The 17,559-nt window shown below is 40.4% G+C and overlaps 2 protein-coding genes across 5 annotated transcripts in view; one reads left to right on the top strand and one right to left on the bottom strand.

Moving 5' to 3' along the window:
- Positions 1-2,927, bottom strand: part of DTL (denticleless E3 ubiquitin protein ligase homolog) — a 75,833-nt gene extending 72,906 nt beyond the window's left edge. For all 3 annotated transcript variants that reach the window (XR_009219850.1, XM_058539796.1, XM_058539797.1), the window contains exon 1: positions 2,767-2,927. Coding sequence is in view for 2 of the 3 variants with exons in the window: in XM_058539796.1 (XP_058395779.1) it covers positions 2,767-2,818 (52 nt within the window). In the remaining variant the exon portion in view is untranslated. The remainder of the gene's footprint in view (positions 1-2,766) is intronic.
- Positions 2,928-3,125: 198 nt separating this feature from the next.
- Positions 3,126-17,559, top strand: part of INTS7 (integrator complex subunit 7) — a 340,989-nt gene continuing 326,555 nt past the window's right edge. For both annotated transcript variants that reach the window (XR_009219849.1, XM_058539794.1), the window contains exons 1-3: positions 3,126-3,366; positions 16,060-16,189; positions 17,010-17,156. Coding sequence is in view for 1 of the 2 variants with exons in the window: in XM_058539794.1 (XP_058395777.1) it covers positions 3,273-3,366; positions 16,060-16,189; positions 17,010-17,156 (371 nt within the window). In the remaining variant the exon portion in view is untranslated. The remainder of the gene's footprint in view (positions 3,367-16,059; positions 16,190-17,009; positions 17,157-17,559) is intronic.

Genomic DNA, 17,559 nt, shown 5'->3' with positions numbered 1-17,559 from the left:
AATAATTATTTATCAAAATTAGTAACCTAAGTTGCTTTTATCAATTGCATACTAATAATTGTAATAATTTAATCCAGAAGAAACTTTTTAACACTTGGAGCCTTACGATCACAGAAAATTTCAATTTGGAGCCTTATAATTACAGAAAATTTCAATTTAAATACATTTTTTTACACAGAGGAGTATGATAGAGTGATCAATAAAATAACTTTTCAAGGTAATTTAAAATCAAATTACCTTAGGATAAATTCTATGGGAGAAATAAAGTGGTATAAATTCACGGGGAAAAAGCAAGTATGTACAATATCTAGCAAAGAGTTTGTTTATATTTAAAAAAAATGATTCATGTGATTATCAAATCACTATAGTATTTATATTCTATTAGATACATTTTAAAGAATGATGTAGCATTTTTATTTTAAAATGCCAATATTCACAATATGGCCAGAAATAATATCCTTTGCATCTGTTTAAACTTATGATAAAAACTTTTAAAAGCCAATTTAAAAATACACAGAAGAGTAATCAGATTTCCATTTTAGAAAGATCATTGGCAGCAATATGGAGAATAACCTGGAGAAAAAGAAACTAAGAGGCCATTTGGGAGACTTGTTATAATCCAGACAAGAAGGTATTAGGCCCCAACTTAGGGAAATAGAATGGTAAGCATAGAACAGATCCAAGATACGATGAAGAGGCAAAATCAGTGGGAACAGAGAGGAGGATGGATTCAAAAGATTTTAATGGAACTTTCTGAATGTGTATCTTGAGGAAAATGGAGGAATTTTGATTGACTCTCGGGTTTCTGGCTGGGGAAACTAGTTTAAAATAATGGGACCACTTCCTAAAGTAGGTAACATAGCAGGTTTGGGGGAAAAGTGAGTTCGGTTTTGGGTACGTGAGTTTGAAATGCTTGTGGGACTGACCATCTGGGTGAAGATACTCATCCAGCTTTTATAGGAATGGACATAAAGTATAGGGAAGGCAAGGTTGCAGGTAGCAGTGGAAGAAGCCCTGGTTACGGCTATGATCATCCGTGGGAGTAGGTAGAAGAGAAAAGGGGCCTAGGGGCCGGCCCCGTGGCTTGGTGGTTAAGTGCGCGCTCCGATGCTGGCGGCCCAGGTTCGGATCCCGGGCGCGCAACGAGGCACCACTTCTCCGTCCATCCTGAGGCTGAGTCCCACATACAGCAACTGGAAGGATGTGCAGCTATGACATACGACTATCTACTGGGGCTTTGGGGGAAAAAATAAATAAATAAAATCTTAAAAAAAAAAAAAAAAGAAAAGGGGCCTAGGATGGAACACCAACACCAAAGGGGAAAGGAGAAGAAAGTCCTACAAAGTTCAGTGCATAATTTATAAGAATGAAAGAATTTCAGTGCCTAGTTCATAACAATGAATGAGTTTTTGTAAAGGAACGAGAGAGGGGAAGAAGTAGACAGACAGATTGGAGAATTAGGAGAAAATCTGTCACAAAACAGAAGCTAAATAGTTTGCCCTGGGTCACACAGTAAGGAGTGGAGCTGGAATTAAAACTTAGGCAGTTTAACTCCAAAGACAGAGCTCTTAACCACCGTACATGGCACTGCCACTCATGACACAGAGGATAGACAAGTTACTCAAGCAAGGTCCCAGGAGAGACAGAAAGAGGGACATTTAGAATATAATTTAAAAGGTTATCTAAGAGGGAAGCAGGTAAGGAAAGCATAAAGTTTTAGACTGGGGGCAGGAAGGTGAGGGACTACTCCTCAGTCTCCTCAATATCCTTTCCCTAGACCTATGGCTTAAACATAAAAAGTTCCCTTCTCAGATTCTTTTCTTTATGTTTTCCACATGGTTTCAAGGGGAAAGAAGACCTAGTCCATCTTTAAATGAATGAGATTTCATTTCTATCCATGCTGGCCTGTGTAGTAACTCCCTTACCAGAAACTTAAAACGTTTCAGGTTGATGACACCCAAACCTAAGCTTAAAACTCCTATTGCCAATGCTTTAACCTAAGGAACCTCAAGAACTGTAGAGAATAAGTTAGATTTCTACATACTAACAAGGAAATATTTCCAAGTTATACCATTAAAGTGAAAAACAAAACAAAACCATTTTGATCCCATTTCTGTAAATAACGATACATATTACCTTTGGCATTGAAAAACATTTGGTATAATACACTCCAGTCTATTAACAGTGGTCCTCTCTGGGGGATGTGGTTATGGGTATTTTCCACTCTTTAATTTCCAATTTTTATGCCCATGTAGTAAACAGGGGGAAAAAATTTTGACCATGCTAGAAGCTTGTGTTCTCTGCTTGACTGAGTTCCTTAGCAGCGAGCGGATCCTATTCACTGCTGTATATAGCAAATAGTAGGGCTCACTAAGATTCTACGACAAAGGAATGAATTAATCAATGAGTACGAGTCTTGACGATCTCACATGGCTGTTGAGAGAACCACAAACCTACAAAAACGCATGCGTTTTCCAGTTAATGTGCAACACAGATCTACGCCGTAAAGGAGGCCAGTTAGTTCAACTTCCCTCCCTCCGTCAGCCTACATTACGATTAAAAAAATCCCGATTACGATTAAAAGTGTCCCTAGGGCATATAAGTGCAGCTTTCGTCAGTAGTTCTCGCTAACACGAACTCATTCTGGCCGTGGGAGAACGGCCACCGGGGCTGGGAAACAGAAGCGGAATCGGCCTTGGTCCGAGGTGTTGTTTCGGGGGAGGCGAATCCCGCCAGCAACAAGCAGCAGTTATGGCCGTTACTCACCATTTTTCGGGACGCCAAACTGGGGCTGGCGGAGCACCGAATTGAAGAGCATCTGGGCCGGAAGAGCAGGCTCAAGTGAGGGAAAAGCCGTGGAGATGCCCCCAGGTTCGGCAGAAAGCGTAGCTTGCGCTGCTCACAACACGATTAGTTATTGCCTCCAACTCCCGCCACTGTAAGCCCCGGCCACCAAACTCCCCGCCAAACTGACGTCACGCCCTCTGATTGGCTCCCGCCGCGGCGTCCGGGCGCCTCCAAGTCACTTCCCCCTTCGAATCCCCGCCTTCTTTTCTCCCAGCCGCGGGAACCTAGAGTTCACGAGCTCCCTGAGCGCCTGCGCAGGGGGCCGCAGAGGAGGTGGCGAACGGCAGGGTGACCAGGGCGCATGCGTAACACGGCTTGACAGAGCGCGGAGGAAAAATCCGCGAGAAGGTGGTGGAAGAAGATGGCGGTGCTGGGGCAGAGTTTGCAATCTCTCTGAATAGACTAGTCGAGTAACTAGTCGGGTCATGGCGTCAAACTCAACTAAGTCTTTCTTGGCAGATGCCGGCTATGGCGAACAGGAGCTGGATGCTAACTCTGCCCTTATGGAATTAGACAAAGGTATTCGAAAGAGCGGGCTGAGCGGGTGAAACGGGCGTGGGGGAAGTGGCGCCACCAGGCGGTGGTAGCCTCGGGAGAGGCCGGGAAGGCGCATGCGCATAGCCTCCCTGGGCGGGGCCGGCTGCCTGTGCTTTTGGTGAGTCCAGCGCTTTTGCTGCTTCAGGAGATAGCAGGAGAGTTGCGGCGTTGCTGGGTTGGCCTTGCACCAGCTGAACAAGTAGCGAGCTCCAGTGGTGGGCCCGTTTTGACCGCCTGAGGGCACAGTTCCCCGATTTTCCAAGCAGTTTCTAAAAATCCTAAATTGAAACTGTGAAATTATTTTTCAGTACGTTCAGTTGAGACCAACTCGTAACCAAGAGTGCTAAATAATAATCTTGCACTGATAACAGCGATTCATTTGATTTCTGTACCTCTGTTACCTGCTGGTTACTAGGCGGATTAAATACGGCCAAGACCCTCGGAAAAGCATAGCCCCTGCTCCTCCTCTGCAGACAAATTTCACGAGTTCTGTTTCCTTACGGGGGCGGGGCGGGGGTGGTGCTGGAGGGCAGCTTGGTGTGGTTGAAGAAGCTTTGGAGTTAGACTGAGTTGAATTCCAGTTCTGCTAATTTTATGGTCTTGGGCAGGTTACTTAACTTCACTTAACCTCAGTTTTTTGTCTGCAAAGTGGGTACAGTATCATTGAGCTGACCAGATTGTTGTAAATATTAAGTGATATAATGATACGCAAAAGAAGCCTTTATTAAGTCTAAAGAGATATGCCTTCTTTCTAGGATATGGATATGGGAAGCAAGGGCAGATATTTGTCAGTAAAGAACTCAAGTATTAAAATGAAGCCTTTGTTTCAGTGTACTTCAGTGGTTTTTATTGAACGCGGGAAGCATTTTGTCACCTGGTATACAGTTAATTCTTGATTAACCATAGCCGGTGTATAATGTATTGAGAACTGGATTAGGGGTTAGAAGGATCTTTCTTTAAGTCCACTTTGAGCAACTCCCCAGCTCTCTGACTTGGACGTTCTAGTAACTTTTTTGGGACTCTGTTTTTTGGATTTGTTGGTTTGTTTTTTAACCTGTAAACATATCTAGTGGGTTGGTCTAGATAAAGGTTTCTCAGACTTTTTTTTTTTTTTTTTTTGTGAGGAGATCAGCCCTGAGCTAACATCCGCCAATCCTCCTCTTTTTTTGCTGAGGAAGACGGCCCTGGGCTAACATCCGTGCCCATCTTCCTCCACTTTATATGGGACGCCGCCACAGCATGGCTTACCAAGCAGTGCGTCTGTGCGCGCCCGGGATCCGAACCAGCGAACCCCGGGCCGCCGCAGCGGAGCGCGCGCACCCAACCGCTTGCGCCACTGGCCCGGCCCCTCTCAGACTTTTTAAAAAGCTTTTAACTCCTTTTGATCAACATGAAAGTGTCACAACACTCCAGTGATATAATCGTTTGGTTGAATCACAGTATCTTTAGCGCATCCCCATCCGCCAAGAAAATGATGTTGAGCTTTGCTTTCTCTTGCCAAAGCTATAGGATTTTTTCCCTCTGAAATATAAAATTGTGACTTTAAATGTGTTTTTTTAACACTTCGTAATCTTTTCCTTCCCATTCTGATAATTCCTTCCTTATTCCCCAGTGAGAGTTGCAGGTCCTGATATGTAATATCCTTACCAATTCTAAGACATTTTCTACCACCTTGGTGGGCTCGTCTCATAATGACAGTAAAACAGTGCTTGTAGAACAGAGATCACAATGGGACTCCGTATTAGAAATCTAGAATTGTTTAATTCCTAAACATTTGCAATTATGGTAAGAAAAAAATACATCACAATTTTTCATTCTTAAAAGTTGAAATAGATATATTTCAGATCTATAAGAAATAAATGGATGGCTATTGAGCGTTTAACTGTAAACCAGGTGTCAGTCCTAGATACTAAGGAAGTGATATATTGTTCAGTCTTCTCAGCAATGCCCTGGTGAGTATTTTTCAGATGAGTCTCAGAAGGATAGATTGGACACGACGAGAGCAAAACTTTTGTTCTTTTTCACCTCAGCATGCTATACCTTTTAAATCTGTTAAGAGATTAGATTATAGAAATAGCCAGTTTCATTAGAATATAGTTTAGTATTTTAAATATTGAGTCATTTCATCCTTTAGCTGTTAAAGTATTTCTGTTTTGTGAGCCAAAGTTCAGAGGGTCAGAAGGCTACAGATTCCAGCTTTCTTTTAGTTCCAAAACTTATAGACCAGTTTCAGAAAGTGCACCCCAAGAAATACTATTTCTGAAGTATTTTAATAGGAGTTTCTTCCTCCGTATCCTCTCGCCCTTTTCTTCTCTCTCTCCCTCCCTCTCCTGACAACATACAGACACTCAGACACTCACACTCACATACATCACTTATTTGATCAGGCTTTGTGCTAGGGAAACAGCAATGAAACAAAACAAAGCCGCTCCCCTTATTGAGTTTATATTCTGGACAGAGAAAACAGACAATAAACAAATATAGTAAGCATGTATTGTGACAGATAGTGATACATATTATAAAGAAAACAGAAACAAGTGAAGGGAGCTGGAGAAAACTGGGTATGGGGTTGGAATTGGTTTGTTAATTTTATATAGGATAGTCAGGAAAGGCCTCACTGATCAAATAAAGGAACAGCAAATGCAAAGAAAGGCCTTGAGATAGGAGCCTGCTTTGCTTGCTGTACCTTGAGCAGAGTGATTGACAATGAAGGTAGAAAGATAATCAGAGGCCAGTTCCTGTAGGGCAATGCAAGCCGTTGAAGAGACTGACTTGAATTCTGAATGAAATGGGAAACCATGGAGGGTTTTCAGCAGAGATGTGACATGATCTGACTTACCTTTGAGAAGGATCAGTCTGGTTACTATGTTGAGAGTAGACTGAGAGGACAGCCAGGGATAAAAGGAGGGAGACTAGTGAGGAGGCATTTTTGATAATCCAGGGAAAAGAAAATAGCGGCTCGGGCCAGGGTGGTTACAGTGAAGCCGAGTCAAGTGCTGAGATTCTGGATATATTTTGAAAGTAGAGCCAACAAGATTAGCTAATGAATTGGATGCGAATGTGAGAGTAAGTGGTCAGGAAAACGTAGAGGTTTTTGGTCTGAGCTACTAGAAGTACTTATTGCCTTTTACTGAGTGAATGAAAATGAAATCAGTTTGGGACTATTAAATTTGAGACGTCTCTTAGATATCCAAATGGAGATGTTAAGTAGGCAGTTAGGTATACAGATAAGACACTTGAACTCCATTATAAAGAAATATCTCGTGGCGCTAGTCCTAAGAAACACACTTGGGAAATGCTGCCATTTATAACCTTTTATATATTTATAACCTGTTGCACTTCGTTCTGAGCCTTCTGAGCAAGCATGGCAGTAAGCTACTTGTTTCTAATCTCTCTAGGAATAAATGGATGCTATTTTGAAGCTGACTCCAGTCCATTCCTTCAGGAAAATAATCATTCCTATGATAGCCATTCATTAATTTGACAAATTTTTAGTGATCAGCTACATTGTGTTAGGTGTTTTACTCGGACTTGGGCTGTATTAGTGAACAAAACGGTTTTAAGAAGCTTGTGCTCTAATGTGAGGAGACAGACAAGACTAGATCAACTATAGCCTTGTTGGTTAGGACGAGAAGTTTGGAATTTATGCAGAGTGCACTGGGAAGGCATTGAAAGTCTTTAGGCAGAGGACTGACATGGATTGGTTTACATTTTTAAAGATCACTGTAGCTGCTATATAGAGGTCTTTCTATCTGTCCCCCTTTTTTTTTTTTTGTGAGAAAGATTAGCCCTGAGCTACATCTGTTTCCAATCCTCCTCTTTTTGCTGAGGAAGATTGGCCCTGGGCTAACACCCATGCCCATCTTCCTCCACTTTATATGGGACGCCGCCGCAGCATGGCTTGACAAGTGCTGCGTTGATGCGTGCCCGGGATCCAAACCTGCGAACCCCGGGCCGCCGCGATAGAGCGTGCGCACTCAACCGCTCCGCCACCAGGCCAGCCCTCTGTCCCTTTTTTAAAGTCTTAAGCTGATAACCGTGCTGACTGAGCTTTTGTGAAAACTGAGCATATATAAGCAGAGTTAAGTATCATAATCAAGTAAAACTTATATTTATCTGACACACTTCACAACTTATATTTATCTGACACATTTCATAATATGGATAATCATTACTGTAATATAGGCATTATAAAGGACATATCTCACATAAAGTACTCTAATAGTGTAAGTTTTTCACTAATGTAACTTTACATAGTCAGTCTAAACATTTTTAGGTCAGCTGATAGGGAAGTTGTCCCGATGATTTAGGAAAACTTATGCAAGGTCTCCTTCACCTTGGGTGTAAAAGAGAGAGTCTCCCTTAAGTGACGTCATCCAGCCTGTCTGCTCTCTGTAAGGCTGGCCTTGGAAAGGATGAGGTGAAGGAGCAATAGGGAGGAGAGTGGTTTCCTTTCTTGCAGCTGGGTGATGGGAAGTGAGGAAATGTAGAGTGGAATTGCTGTTCAAGGTGTTGGTGAACTTAATATTGCCTGAAAAACTTGATGATGTCCTCAATGAAATGTAATTTTGAAAGAGAAAATTTATATAATTCAGGACAACTCTCTGTTCTCCCTTATTTTCCTCTTATATGCCGTCACCTCAGCTATGTTCCAAACATATGAATTCTTAGACTGTGAAAGAGCCCACAGATCACTATCACACTATCCATATTGGCACAGATGTAGTTGTTGTTATGATAAACAAATATGAGGCCTTGGATGTATCTCCATATCCCCTACTAAAGAGAGAGGCCTCTGCAGCCAAGTTTATACCAGGTGACTAATTCCATGCCATAACTGATAGATTCAGAAGTGGACATGTGACCCACACTGAGTCAGTCAGATTCTTTCTCTTGAGAATCTGTGCTACCAGATCAAACTTAGTCTGCCAGTGTTGAGAAGTGGACTTACAAGATCATGTAGAATTAAGGCTAGGGTCAGACTCTTAACAACTCAAAGCCACATAAAAACTAGCGTTAGAAAGGACTGATTCTCAAAGCCTGGTTGGTGATCCCTTGATCAACCATGAACTGATCCAAAAATCTAAGGCCCTTCTTCAGTTCTTACTGAAATCCATAGACGCATTTTTATGTATGGCTAAGAGCTACTATCTTATAACTTACAAAGTGAATTATTAAATATTCCTAAAAGTTGGTATTCATAAAATAAACTTAATTTGTTTATGATTCTAAATCAGTATTCTATGTGTATACTGCACAATATTGCATATATCCCGCCATGTACATTTACAAAATTTTTGAAATTTGAGGGAAGGATTCTTTATTATTAATGCGTCATCAGTTGAGTTGACTGTCATTTCAGTTGCTTCTATTCCTTCTTTTTAAATATAATTTACTGAGACTTTGCCATTAGCAATTTATGAAGCTATGGGTTGTTAGGTTACCTTATAATGTGTCGTCCATACTTGTGTTTGTATTCCCCCCCCTTTTTTTTTGGTGAGGAAGATTGGCCCTGAGCTAACATCCGTTGCCAATTTTCCTCTTTTTTGCTTAGGGAAGATTGTCCCTGAGCTGACATCTGTGCCAATCTTCCTCTATTTTGTGTATGGGATGCTGCCACAGCATGGCTTGATGAGCAGTATGTGGGTCCGTGCCTGGGATCTGAACCTGCGAATCCCGGGCTGCACCGAAGCAGAGAGCGCGAACTTAACCACTGTGCCTCCAAGCCAGTCCCTCCTCTCCCCCTATTTTTAATGAATATATTTTAAGATGTATGTGTGTTATGGTTCCATTTCGAATCATTCTCACTCCTTAGCTAAAGCAAATGTATACAACGAATCCTCCTAAAATGTGCTTGTATGGCAATGTGTATTAGCAATGTTCTTTGTAGTGGATATTAATCATGTTGGTGGCTGCTTAGCATCATTTGAACACTCTTTCTGTGCTTGAGGAATGTCCCACATTACAAGCCCTGTCTCACTAAGGTGGAAGCAGAAACTCACTTTCCTAGTTTCCCTTCCAAGAGTGCAGGATGTGAACTAGTCTCTGCCAGTCAGACTAACCTCCTCTAGGCTCTGTGATTGAGGATTTTAGAGATGCAAGAAGGCAGAGTTGAAGAGTATACTCGCAGTTCCCTGCCCTGGCAGCATCAGTGGCTGCAGTGTTCCTAGTGTACAGTAGCAGCAGCCATGGCTACAACATTCCTAGATGATAGCAGAGCCAGTTGTAGCATCTGGTGTTTCCTAGCAACAACAGTTTTCCTCATCTAATCAGTTTGGCATTGTGGTATTAGATGTTCTTAGAAGTTTAGCCTTGAAACTATTAATTGGTTTTTTAATAAACTCATTTTCTGCCTAATCAGCCAGAGTTAGCTTCTGTTGCTTGCAGCTCAGGACTCTTGACTGATACATGCTACCTGGAAAAACTTGATTAATGTTCATCACAAACCCCAAGTTTACCATCATTTATGTTATTCTTCCTCAATTCTCTGGAATTTGTCATCCCTCAGAATTACAGCACTGAAATCACTAGTTCAAATATCCCTTCTATAATCTTAACCTCTATCCTCTAGTAACTTGCTAGAGACGCATTTTAGCAAAATGGATAGGACCAGACACTCTGGAGCCAGATTGCCAGGATTTGGATCCCATCTCTGCCATTTATTAGCTGTTGTTTCTTAGGCAAGCTGCTTAACTCTTCTTTGCCTGTGTCCTCATCTTTTGTTTTTTTTTTTGGTGAGGAAGATTGACCCTGAGCTAACATCTATTGCCAGTCTTCCTCTTTTTGCTTGAGGAAGGTTGTAGCTGAGCTAACATCTGTGCCAGTCTTCCTCTATTTTGTATGTGGGATGCCGCTACAGTGTGGCTTGATGAGCAGTATGTAGGTCCGTGCCTGGGATCCGAACCTGTGAACCCCAGGCCACCAGAGCGGAGCACACAAACTTAACAACTAGGCCACCGGGCCAGCCCCTGTGTCCTCATCTTTAAAATGGGGGTAATAATAGTACCTAACTTCTATGATTATAGTGAGAGTTTAATACATGTAAAGTGCTTAGTAGAGTGTCTGGCATAGAATAAGCACTTAATATGCATCATCAAGCCAGTCCTTGTGGTCTAGTGGTTGATTCCATGCTCTCACCTCCATGGCCTGGGTTCGTTTCCGGTCAGGGAACCACACACCTCTCTGTTGGTTGCCATACTGTGGTGGCTGCATGTTGCTGTGATGCTGAAAGCTATGCCACTGGCAAATATCAGCAGGGTCATCCATGGTGGACAGGTTCAGCAGAGCTTCCAGACTAAGACAGACTAGGAAGAAGGACTTGGCCACTGACTTCCGAAAAATTCGCTGTGAAAACCCTATGAATAGCAATGGAGCATAGTCTCATACAGCAGTGGGAAGATGAGAGCATGGAGCAGAAAGACCGGACAGGGTTCTGCTCTGCACTCTGCTGTGCGTGGGGTTGCTAGGAGTCAGAATCGTCACTAACAACAAATGCATCATCATCATCATCATGATTAACTGCTTTTGACCAGTCTTTATTTTCATTCAGACTTCAGCATACTCATCTCTCTTTCCCTTACCTATCAGTCCCTTCCTGTTTTTACTTCCTTATCCAGCTTAGATTTCATGGTCCCTCATTTCATTCACTTCATTATCTTTCTTACCAGTACTTTAAATTCTCATCCAAGGTTCTGTTCTAGTCATGTGTGCCCAAAGGCAGCCAAAATTGCTGGAGAAAGTCATACAACAGGGTATGTGGCTATTATCAGAAATGGTATCAAACCCAAACTGGCCTTCAGCACAGACCTACAATACTACAGTGTCTCTTTGGTCAAGACTCTCCCACTGTCTTCAGTAACATTTCAGATCTTGAAATTTTTTTAAAAAGCCAGAAATCCTGGGATTTATGTGAAATCTCAATTTCATTTTTAAAATTTGACAATGGATTCAAAACCTTTAAAAACATTGTATCTATCAGATAAAATTATTCTGAGGGCCAGATTCAGCAGCCTACTGGTTTTTTAACTCCAGTGTAGTCAGGCCAGTCAAGTAAGACTCAAGTACCAGGGCCGGCCCCGTGGCTTAGTGGTTAAGTGCACGCGCTCCGCTGCTGGCAGCCCGGGTTCAATCCCGGGCGCGCACTGACGCACCGCTTCTCCAGCCACGCTGAGGCCGCATCCCACATACAGCAACTAGAAGGATGTGCAGCTATGACCATACAACTATCTGCTGGAGTTTTGGGGGAAAAAAAATAAATAAAATTAAAAAAAAAAAAAAGACTCAAGTGGCAGAGGATAGCTTGAGGATCTAAGTGCCTACCTTCTCAAAGCAGCTACACAGATGCCTGGGCCCTGCCCCAGAGATTCGGTAGGTTTGCAGTGGAACCCTAGCATAGGTGTTTTTGAAAAGTTTCACAAATGTTTCTGTTGCAGAACCAGAGCTGAAAATCACTAGCCTAGCAAAATGTTCTGCACATTTTAACTGCTAAATAAGTGTAGAATAGGGGCTGGTCCGGTGGCTTAGTGGTTAAGTGCACGCGCTCCGCTACTGGCGGTGTGGGTTCGGATCCTGGGTGCACACCGACGCACCGCTTCTCCGGCCATGCTGAGGCCAGGTCCCACATACAGCAACTAGAAGGATGTACAACTATGACGTACAACTATCTACTGGGGCTTTGAGGTGGGGAAAAAAAAGGAGGAGGATTGGCAATAGATGTTAGCTCAGAGCTGGTCTTCCTCAGCAAAAAGAGGAGGATTACCACGGATGTTAGCTCAGGGCTGATATTCCACACACACAAAAAATAAATAAATAAGTGTAGAATAATGAATTTCACTGCTGTCAAATGAATTTTAAATGAATAAGCAATTTATAAATTGCAACTGAGTTAAGCACTGTTTAACTACAGGCGATGAAAAGGAAGAGAGCTTTGTTTTTTTGGTGGGAGAATAAAAAGTAAAACGTAGAAACAGCAATCACATCCCTTTGCCTTAATCTCTGGTTTTACTGTGGCATTCTTATGATCATTGGTCTTCTGATCGGGGCATTCTTCCTCAAGTTGGTTGTAGCCAGCAACAGAAATAAAAGTGAATAACCCCTCTTAGAACAAGATCTGACTGTGCCGAGTGCCCATTTTCAGGTGCTTGGCTTACCGGGAGTTGAAATTGGCCGAGAGCAAGCAAGATGGGTACCATACTGCCCCAGCCTAGGATTAATGCTAAATTAAAAACCTTAATGCATTTCTCTCTTCTCTTGTACCCTAGCTTCTGTCCCTCAGAGCCAGCCTAGCTTCTCATTTCCTCTTTCCTGAGGCTCTGACATCAGAAAATAAGCAAGGAATTTACTATTCTTTAGCTCATTTCCCTTGATGGCCCTGTTATAGGAATGAGGATCTACTTTATCTTAATAAAATAAAATTTGACAAAACTAGAGAAATCAAAACATTTCTCTGGCCAGATTCAAAATTATCTTTGGTACATTTTAAATCAGCGTGTTTAAACAAATCAATGTGGGCTGTGGTTCAGTTTTTCAAGGGAAGGAAAGCAGACCATATTCTGTCAAGGAAACTCCCTGTAGGTACGTGGACTGCTTCCTGCTTTGCCTTTTTCATCCCAAACAAGATTAATTCATTACAAACAGAACTTGACTAGCCTTTGCATCACTCAGCTACTAGCAGAGAGAAGGAAAAGTTCCAATTACTGTGGATTTTCCCAAAAACCCCCTCCCTCAGCACACATACATAAGCACACATCTGTTTCTTCTCTGTTCTCTCACTCACATCCTCAGACTTGCCCTTCCTCTTCTCCCCTTCTCTGTGTCCTTCACTGCTCTGTGTGTCCCTTGACCCCTTTTTCAAGTCAGGCCTTTAGAAAAGCTTTTAAGGCTACATGAGTCACTGCCAGTCACTTAGAATGTCCCTATTGGCACTGTGTGTTTGGTGGGAAGAAAGCCTAGAGCTTCAGTGGTAGTTCTTGTGTGTATGGAAGTCGGAGGTAGAGGGTGGGGGAAGAAGGGAGCAGGCTCTAAAGGGTAGTAGGGATATGTTCTAAATATCTCAATTTGAAATTTGAATTAATTTTCCCATAGGAACTTTTATTATAAGTGGTTGTTAGATTCTGGAGTACTCTGAGTGCTGATAGTACTATTTTTCTCTGTGACAAAATATGTTCCAAGTACCAAATAACTAACCTGAGTATGTTTACAGAACTTAACCCATTAGTAAGTTGTAAAAATTCCCTGTGCAGAAGATCTTGTGGTTGTCTTTTGTAGTGATGCATAGTAGCAACCAGTTAAGAGCCCTCAAACAAACATTTCCTTTGTCATTTTTTAACAATGAACAAAGGTAACTGAACAGAGATATTCTAGGGCACTTATTCTTGTGCAGATATAATTGGCATTTTGTGAATGGTAAAATACTAAAAGAAATATTTGAAGCTGATGCTATTAATTCCATAGCAAGATATTCATTCTTAATGAATTTTTTTAAGGATTAAACAATAACTCTGTTGTTTTTTTTTTTAATTTTTAAAATTAGATTTATTGGGGTATAATTTGTATATAATAAAATTCACCACATGTAAGTAGTCATGAAACCACCACCACAGTCAAGACATAGAACATTTCCTTCACTCTAAAAACTTTCCTTTTGCCCCTTTGCAGTCAATCCCCTCTCTCCAGCCCCTGGCAACCACTGGTCTCTTTTCTGTCCCCATAGTTTTCCCTTTTCCAAAATGTCATATAAAATAGAGTCATACAGTATATAGTCTAACTTTTTTGGGTTAGACTATATACTGTATGTCTAACTTGTTTTGGGTGTAACTTCTTTCAGTTAGCCTAATGATTTTGTGATCCACCCATGTTGTTGCATGAATCAGTAATTGGTTCCTTTTTATTGCTGTGTAGCACTCCATTGTATGGATATACCACAATTTGTTTATTCATTCACCAGCTGATGGACATTTGAGTTGTTTCTAGTTTCAGCTATTATGAATAAAGCTGCTGTGAACATTTGCATGCAGATCTTTGTATGGACGTTACTAGGATAAATATTTAGATAAATATTAGTAATAGGATTGCTGAGTGTATAGTAAGTGTATGTTTACCTTTTTAAGAAACGACCAAACTGTTTCTAAAGAACTGTATGGTTTTACATTCCCACCAGCAGTGTATGAAAGTTACAGTTGCTCCATATCCCCATTAGCACTTGGTATTGTCAGTCTTTTTAAATTTTTTGCCATTCTAGTGGATGTGTAGTGGTATCTTATTGTGGTTTTTAATTTACATTTCCCTGATAACTAGCAATGCTGAGCATCTGTTCATGTGCTTATTTTGCCATCCATATTTCCACTTTAATGAAATTTCTTTTCAAATCTTGCCCATTTAAGCAATTAGGTTGTCTTATTATTGAGGTATAAGAACTATCCTTTATCAGATACATGTTCTGTATCTGTTCTGTAAATATTTTCTTCCAGTATGTGGCTTGTCTTTTCATTCTCTTCACAGTATCTTTTGAAGAGCAGAAGTTTTTAATTTTGGTGGAGTTCAACTCATCACTTTTTTATTTTATGGTTTGTGCTTTGTGGGTTTATGTAAGAATTCTTTGCATAACCCAAGCTCATAATGATTTCCTCTATATTTTCTTTTATATGGTTTATAATTTTAGCTCTTACATTTAGGTCTGTGGTTCATTTTGGGTTAATTTTTGTATGTGGTGCAAATTAAGGATTGAGTTTCTTTTTTTTTTTTTTTTTGCTTATGGGATATCCAGTTGTTCCAGAGCCGTTTGTTAAAAAGAGTATCCTTTCACATTGAGTTATCTTGGCCCCTTTGTTAGATCATTGATTTGAGACGTATCTTCTTTCCTAATATAAGCATTTAATGTTATAAATGTTCCTTGAAGCACTGCATTAGCTGCATCCCACAGATTGTACTTTCATTTTCATTCAGTTCAAGATATTTTTCTAAATCACTTCTGATTTCTTCTTTCACCCATGGGTTATTTATAAGTGTGTTGTTTAATTTCCAAATATTTTAGGAATTTTCTAGATATTTTTCTTATTGATTTCTAATTTAATTCCATTGTGGTCAGAGTAGAATTTCAGTCATTTTAAGTTTGTTGAGATTTATTTTATGGCCCTGAATATTCTTAGTTAACTCAACTTTAAAAAAAAAAAAAAGTTTCTTTTTCATTATTCTATATCTAAAAGTGGCAGTTTACCAAATTACTGTTTTATATGTTATTTTTATTTTTAAAAAGGTAATGAGTTATGGGGGGCCAGCCCGGTGGCATAGAAGTTAAGTTCTTGTGCTCTGCTTCGGTGGCCTGGGGTTCGCAGGTTCAGATCCTGGGCGCGGACCTACGCACTGCTTATCAAGCCATGCTGTGGCTGCGGGGTCCCATGTAAAGTAGAGGAATATGGGCATGGATGTTAGCCCAGGGCCAATCTTCCTCAGCAAAAAAAGAGGAGGATTGGCAACAGATGTTAGCTCAGGGCTCATCTTCCTTAAAAAAAAAAAAAAAGATAATGAGTTACAACTGTACTTTACCTAATTGTTAAGAATGATTGTTATTTTACTGTGTAAATAATTTTACTGTGTAATACCGTGTTGGTATTTGCTATTTTTGCCTTATAGCCACAAATTTGTAAGCTGTTCTTCCTTTTTTAATGCTTTCTGTAGGTCTAAGATCTGGCAAACTTGGTGAACAGTGTGAAGCAGTTGTTCGCTTTCCCAGGCTCTTTCAAAAGTATCCCTTCCCTATTCTCATCAATTCTGCGTTCCTAAAGTTAGCTGATGTTTTCAGAGTTGGGTAAGTCTTTATAAAGCCTGTGTCCTTAAGCACTTGGTCCATATTTCTTTGTTTTATGTTATAGTCTTTATTCTTTTTGCCTTTTAGGACTTCCACATAGTTACCATTTTAGTGGATGCACATGGCAGTTTGCAACACTTTTTCGTGTCAAATTTAATGGCATTTTAAGCAAAAATGAAGAGTATAAGTCAGAGAGTACTTATTTTTGGGGGGACCAGGATAAATCAAATTAACACAACCTTGATATATTATTGTATATTTTGGAAATATCTGTGGCTTTGTGCAGATTGTTTTGAGAAGTTTCTGATTTAATTTAATAGCTTATTTTGTGACATGAGATTGCATGTTACTGTGAATTGCCTGAAATATGTAAGCACTGAATAAACACCTATTTCTTTTTTTCTCCCCACCAGTCCCTCTCCCACTTCTTTCCACCATTCTTCATGCACTCATACACACACCAAATCAGACTTGAAGGAGAAAAGGTATTGTAGACTTAGCTCGAGAGAGGAGGAGGCCATCTGACCTCCTCGCCTTGATTATAATACGACTGAGGAGGTTTAGTTCAGCTCCTGGGCTTCTCTTTCTGTCACTGCTGTTTTGGTGTCTTGCGGCAGGACTGCAGGCATTGTTAACTGCTTATGCTTAGTACTCACCTCAAGTATAGACTTTCACTCTTTTAGTGATAAGACAAATAATATTAAGATTGCAAAACATTGGCCTGTTGCTAAAATTTAATATTGTTAGTGTTGCTTTGATTCCTAATTGAATATTACTTTCCTAAAGTCGTCTAATTGATTTTGTCTCTGGTTTTTCATAGAAACAATTTTCTGAGGCTCTGTGTTCTCAAAGTTACTCAACAAAGTGAGAAGCATTTGGAGAAGATTCTAAATGTGGATGAATTTGTGAAGAGAATTTTCTCTGTGATTCATAGTAATGATCCTGTAGCAAGAGCCATCACACTCCGGTATATTCTGTTGCTATAATGAGTTGCTATGAAATTGTTTGAGTTGTAATTATGTACCTAAAAAGGCAATGTATTGACTTTTTTTATTTTGAATATTAAGAATTTATTTTTGTTTTTTTCAAGTAAGACTCAATGCAAAAATATAGTAACCATCCCAATCTGTAAATGCTTTGCACTTATCATCTGTGATAATGTTTTGGTTGTAAATTGTTGCCTAGCTTGTGTTTGAAACATTCCTCTTTGTAGGTGGGTGTTCTGATCAGATACCTTGGATCTGAATATAGCTTAGCCTCACTTCATTTTGAACTTTTACCTTTCTGACCTTGTTGTTATTGTTTCATGTCACTTTTCTGTATTCATCCTTGGTTATGTGTTCATTTTTGTATGCGATAATTATATTTGA

The sequence above is a fragment of the Diceros bicornis genome, chromosome 4 (genome assembly GCF_020826845.1).
Source record: "Diceros bicornis minor isolate mBicDic1 chromosome 4, mDicBic1.mat.cur, whole genome shotgun sequence".
Classification (NCBI taxonomy): domain Eukaryota; kingdom Metazoa; phylum Chordata; class Mammalia; order Perissodactyla; family Rhinocerotidae; genus Diceros; species Diceros bicornis.
This window is presented reverse-complemented; position numbering and strand designations above follow the sequence as displayed.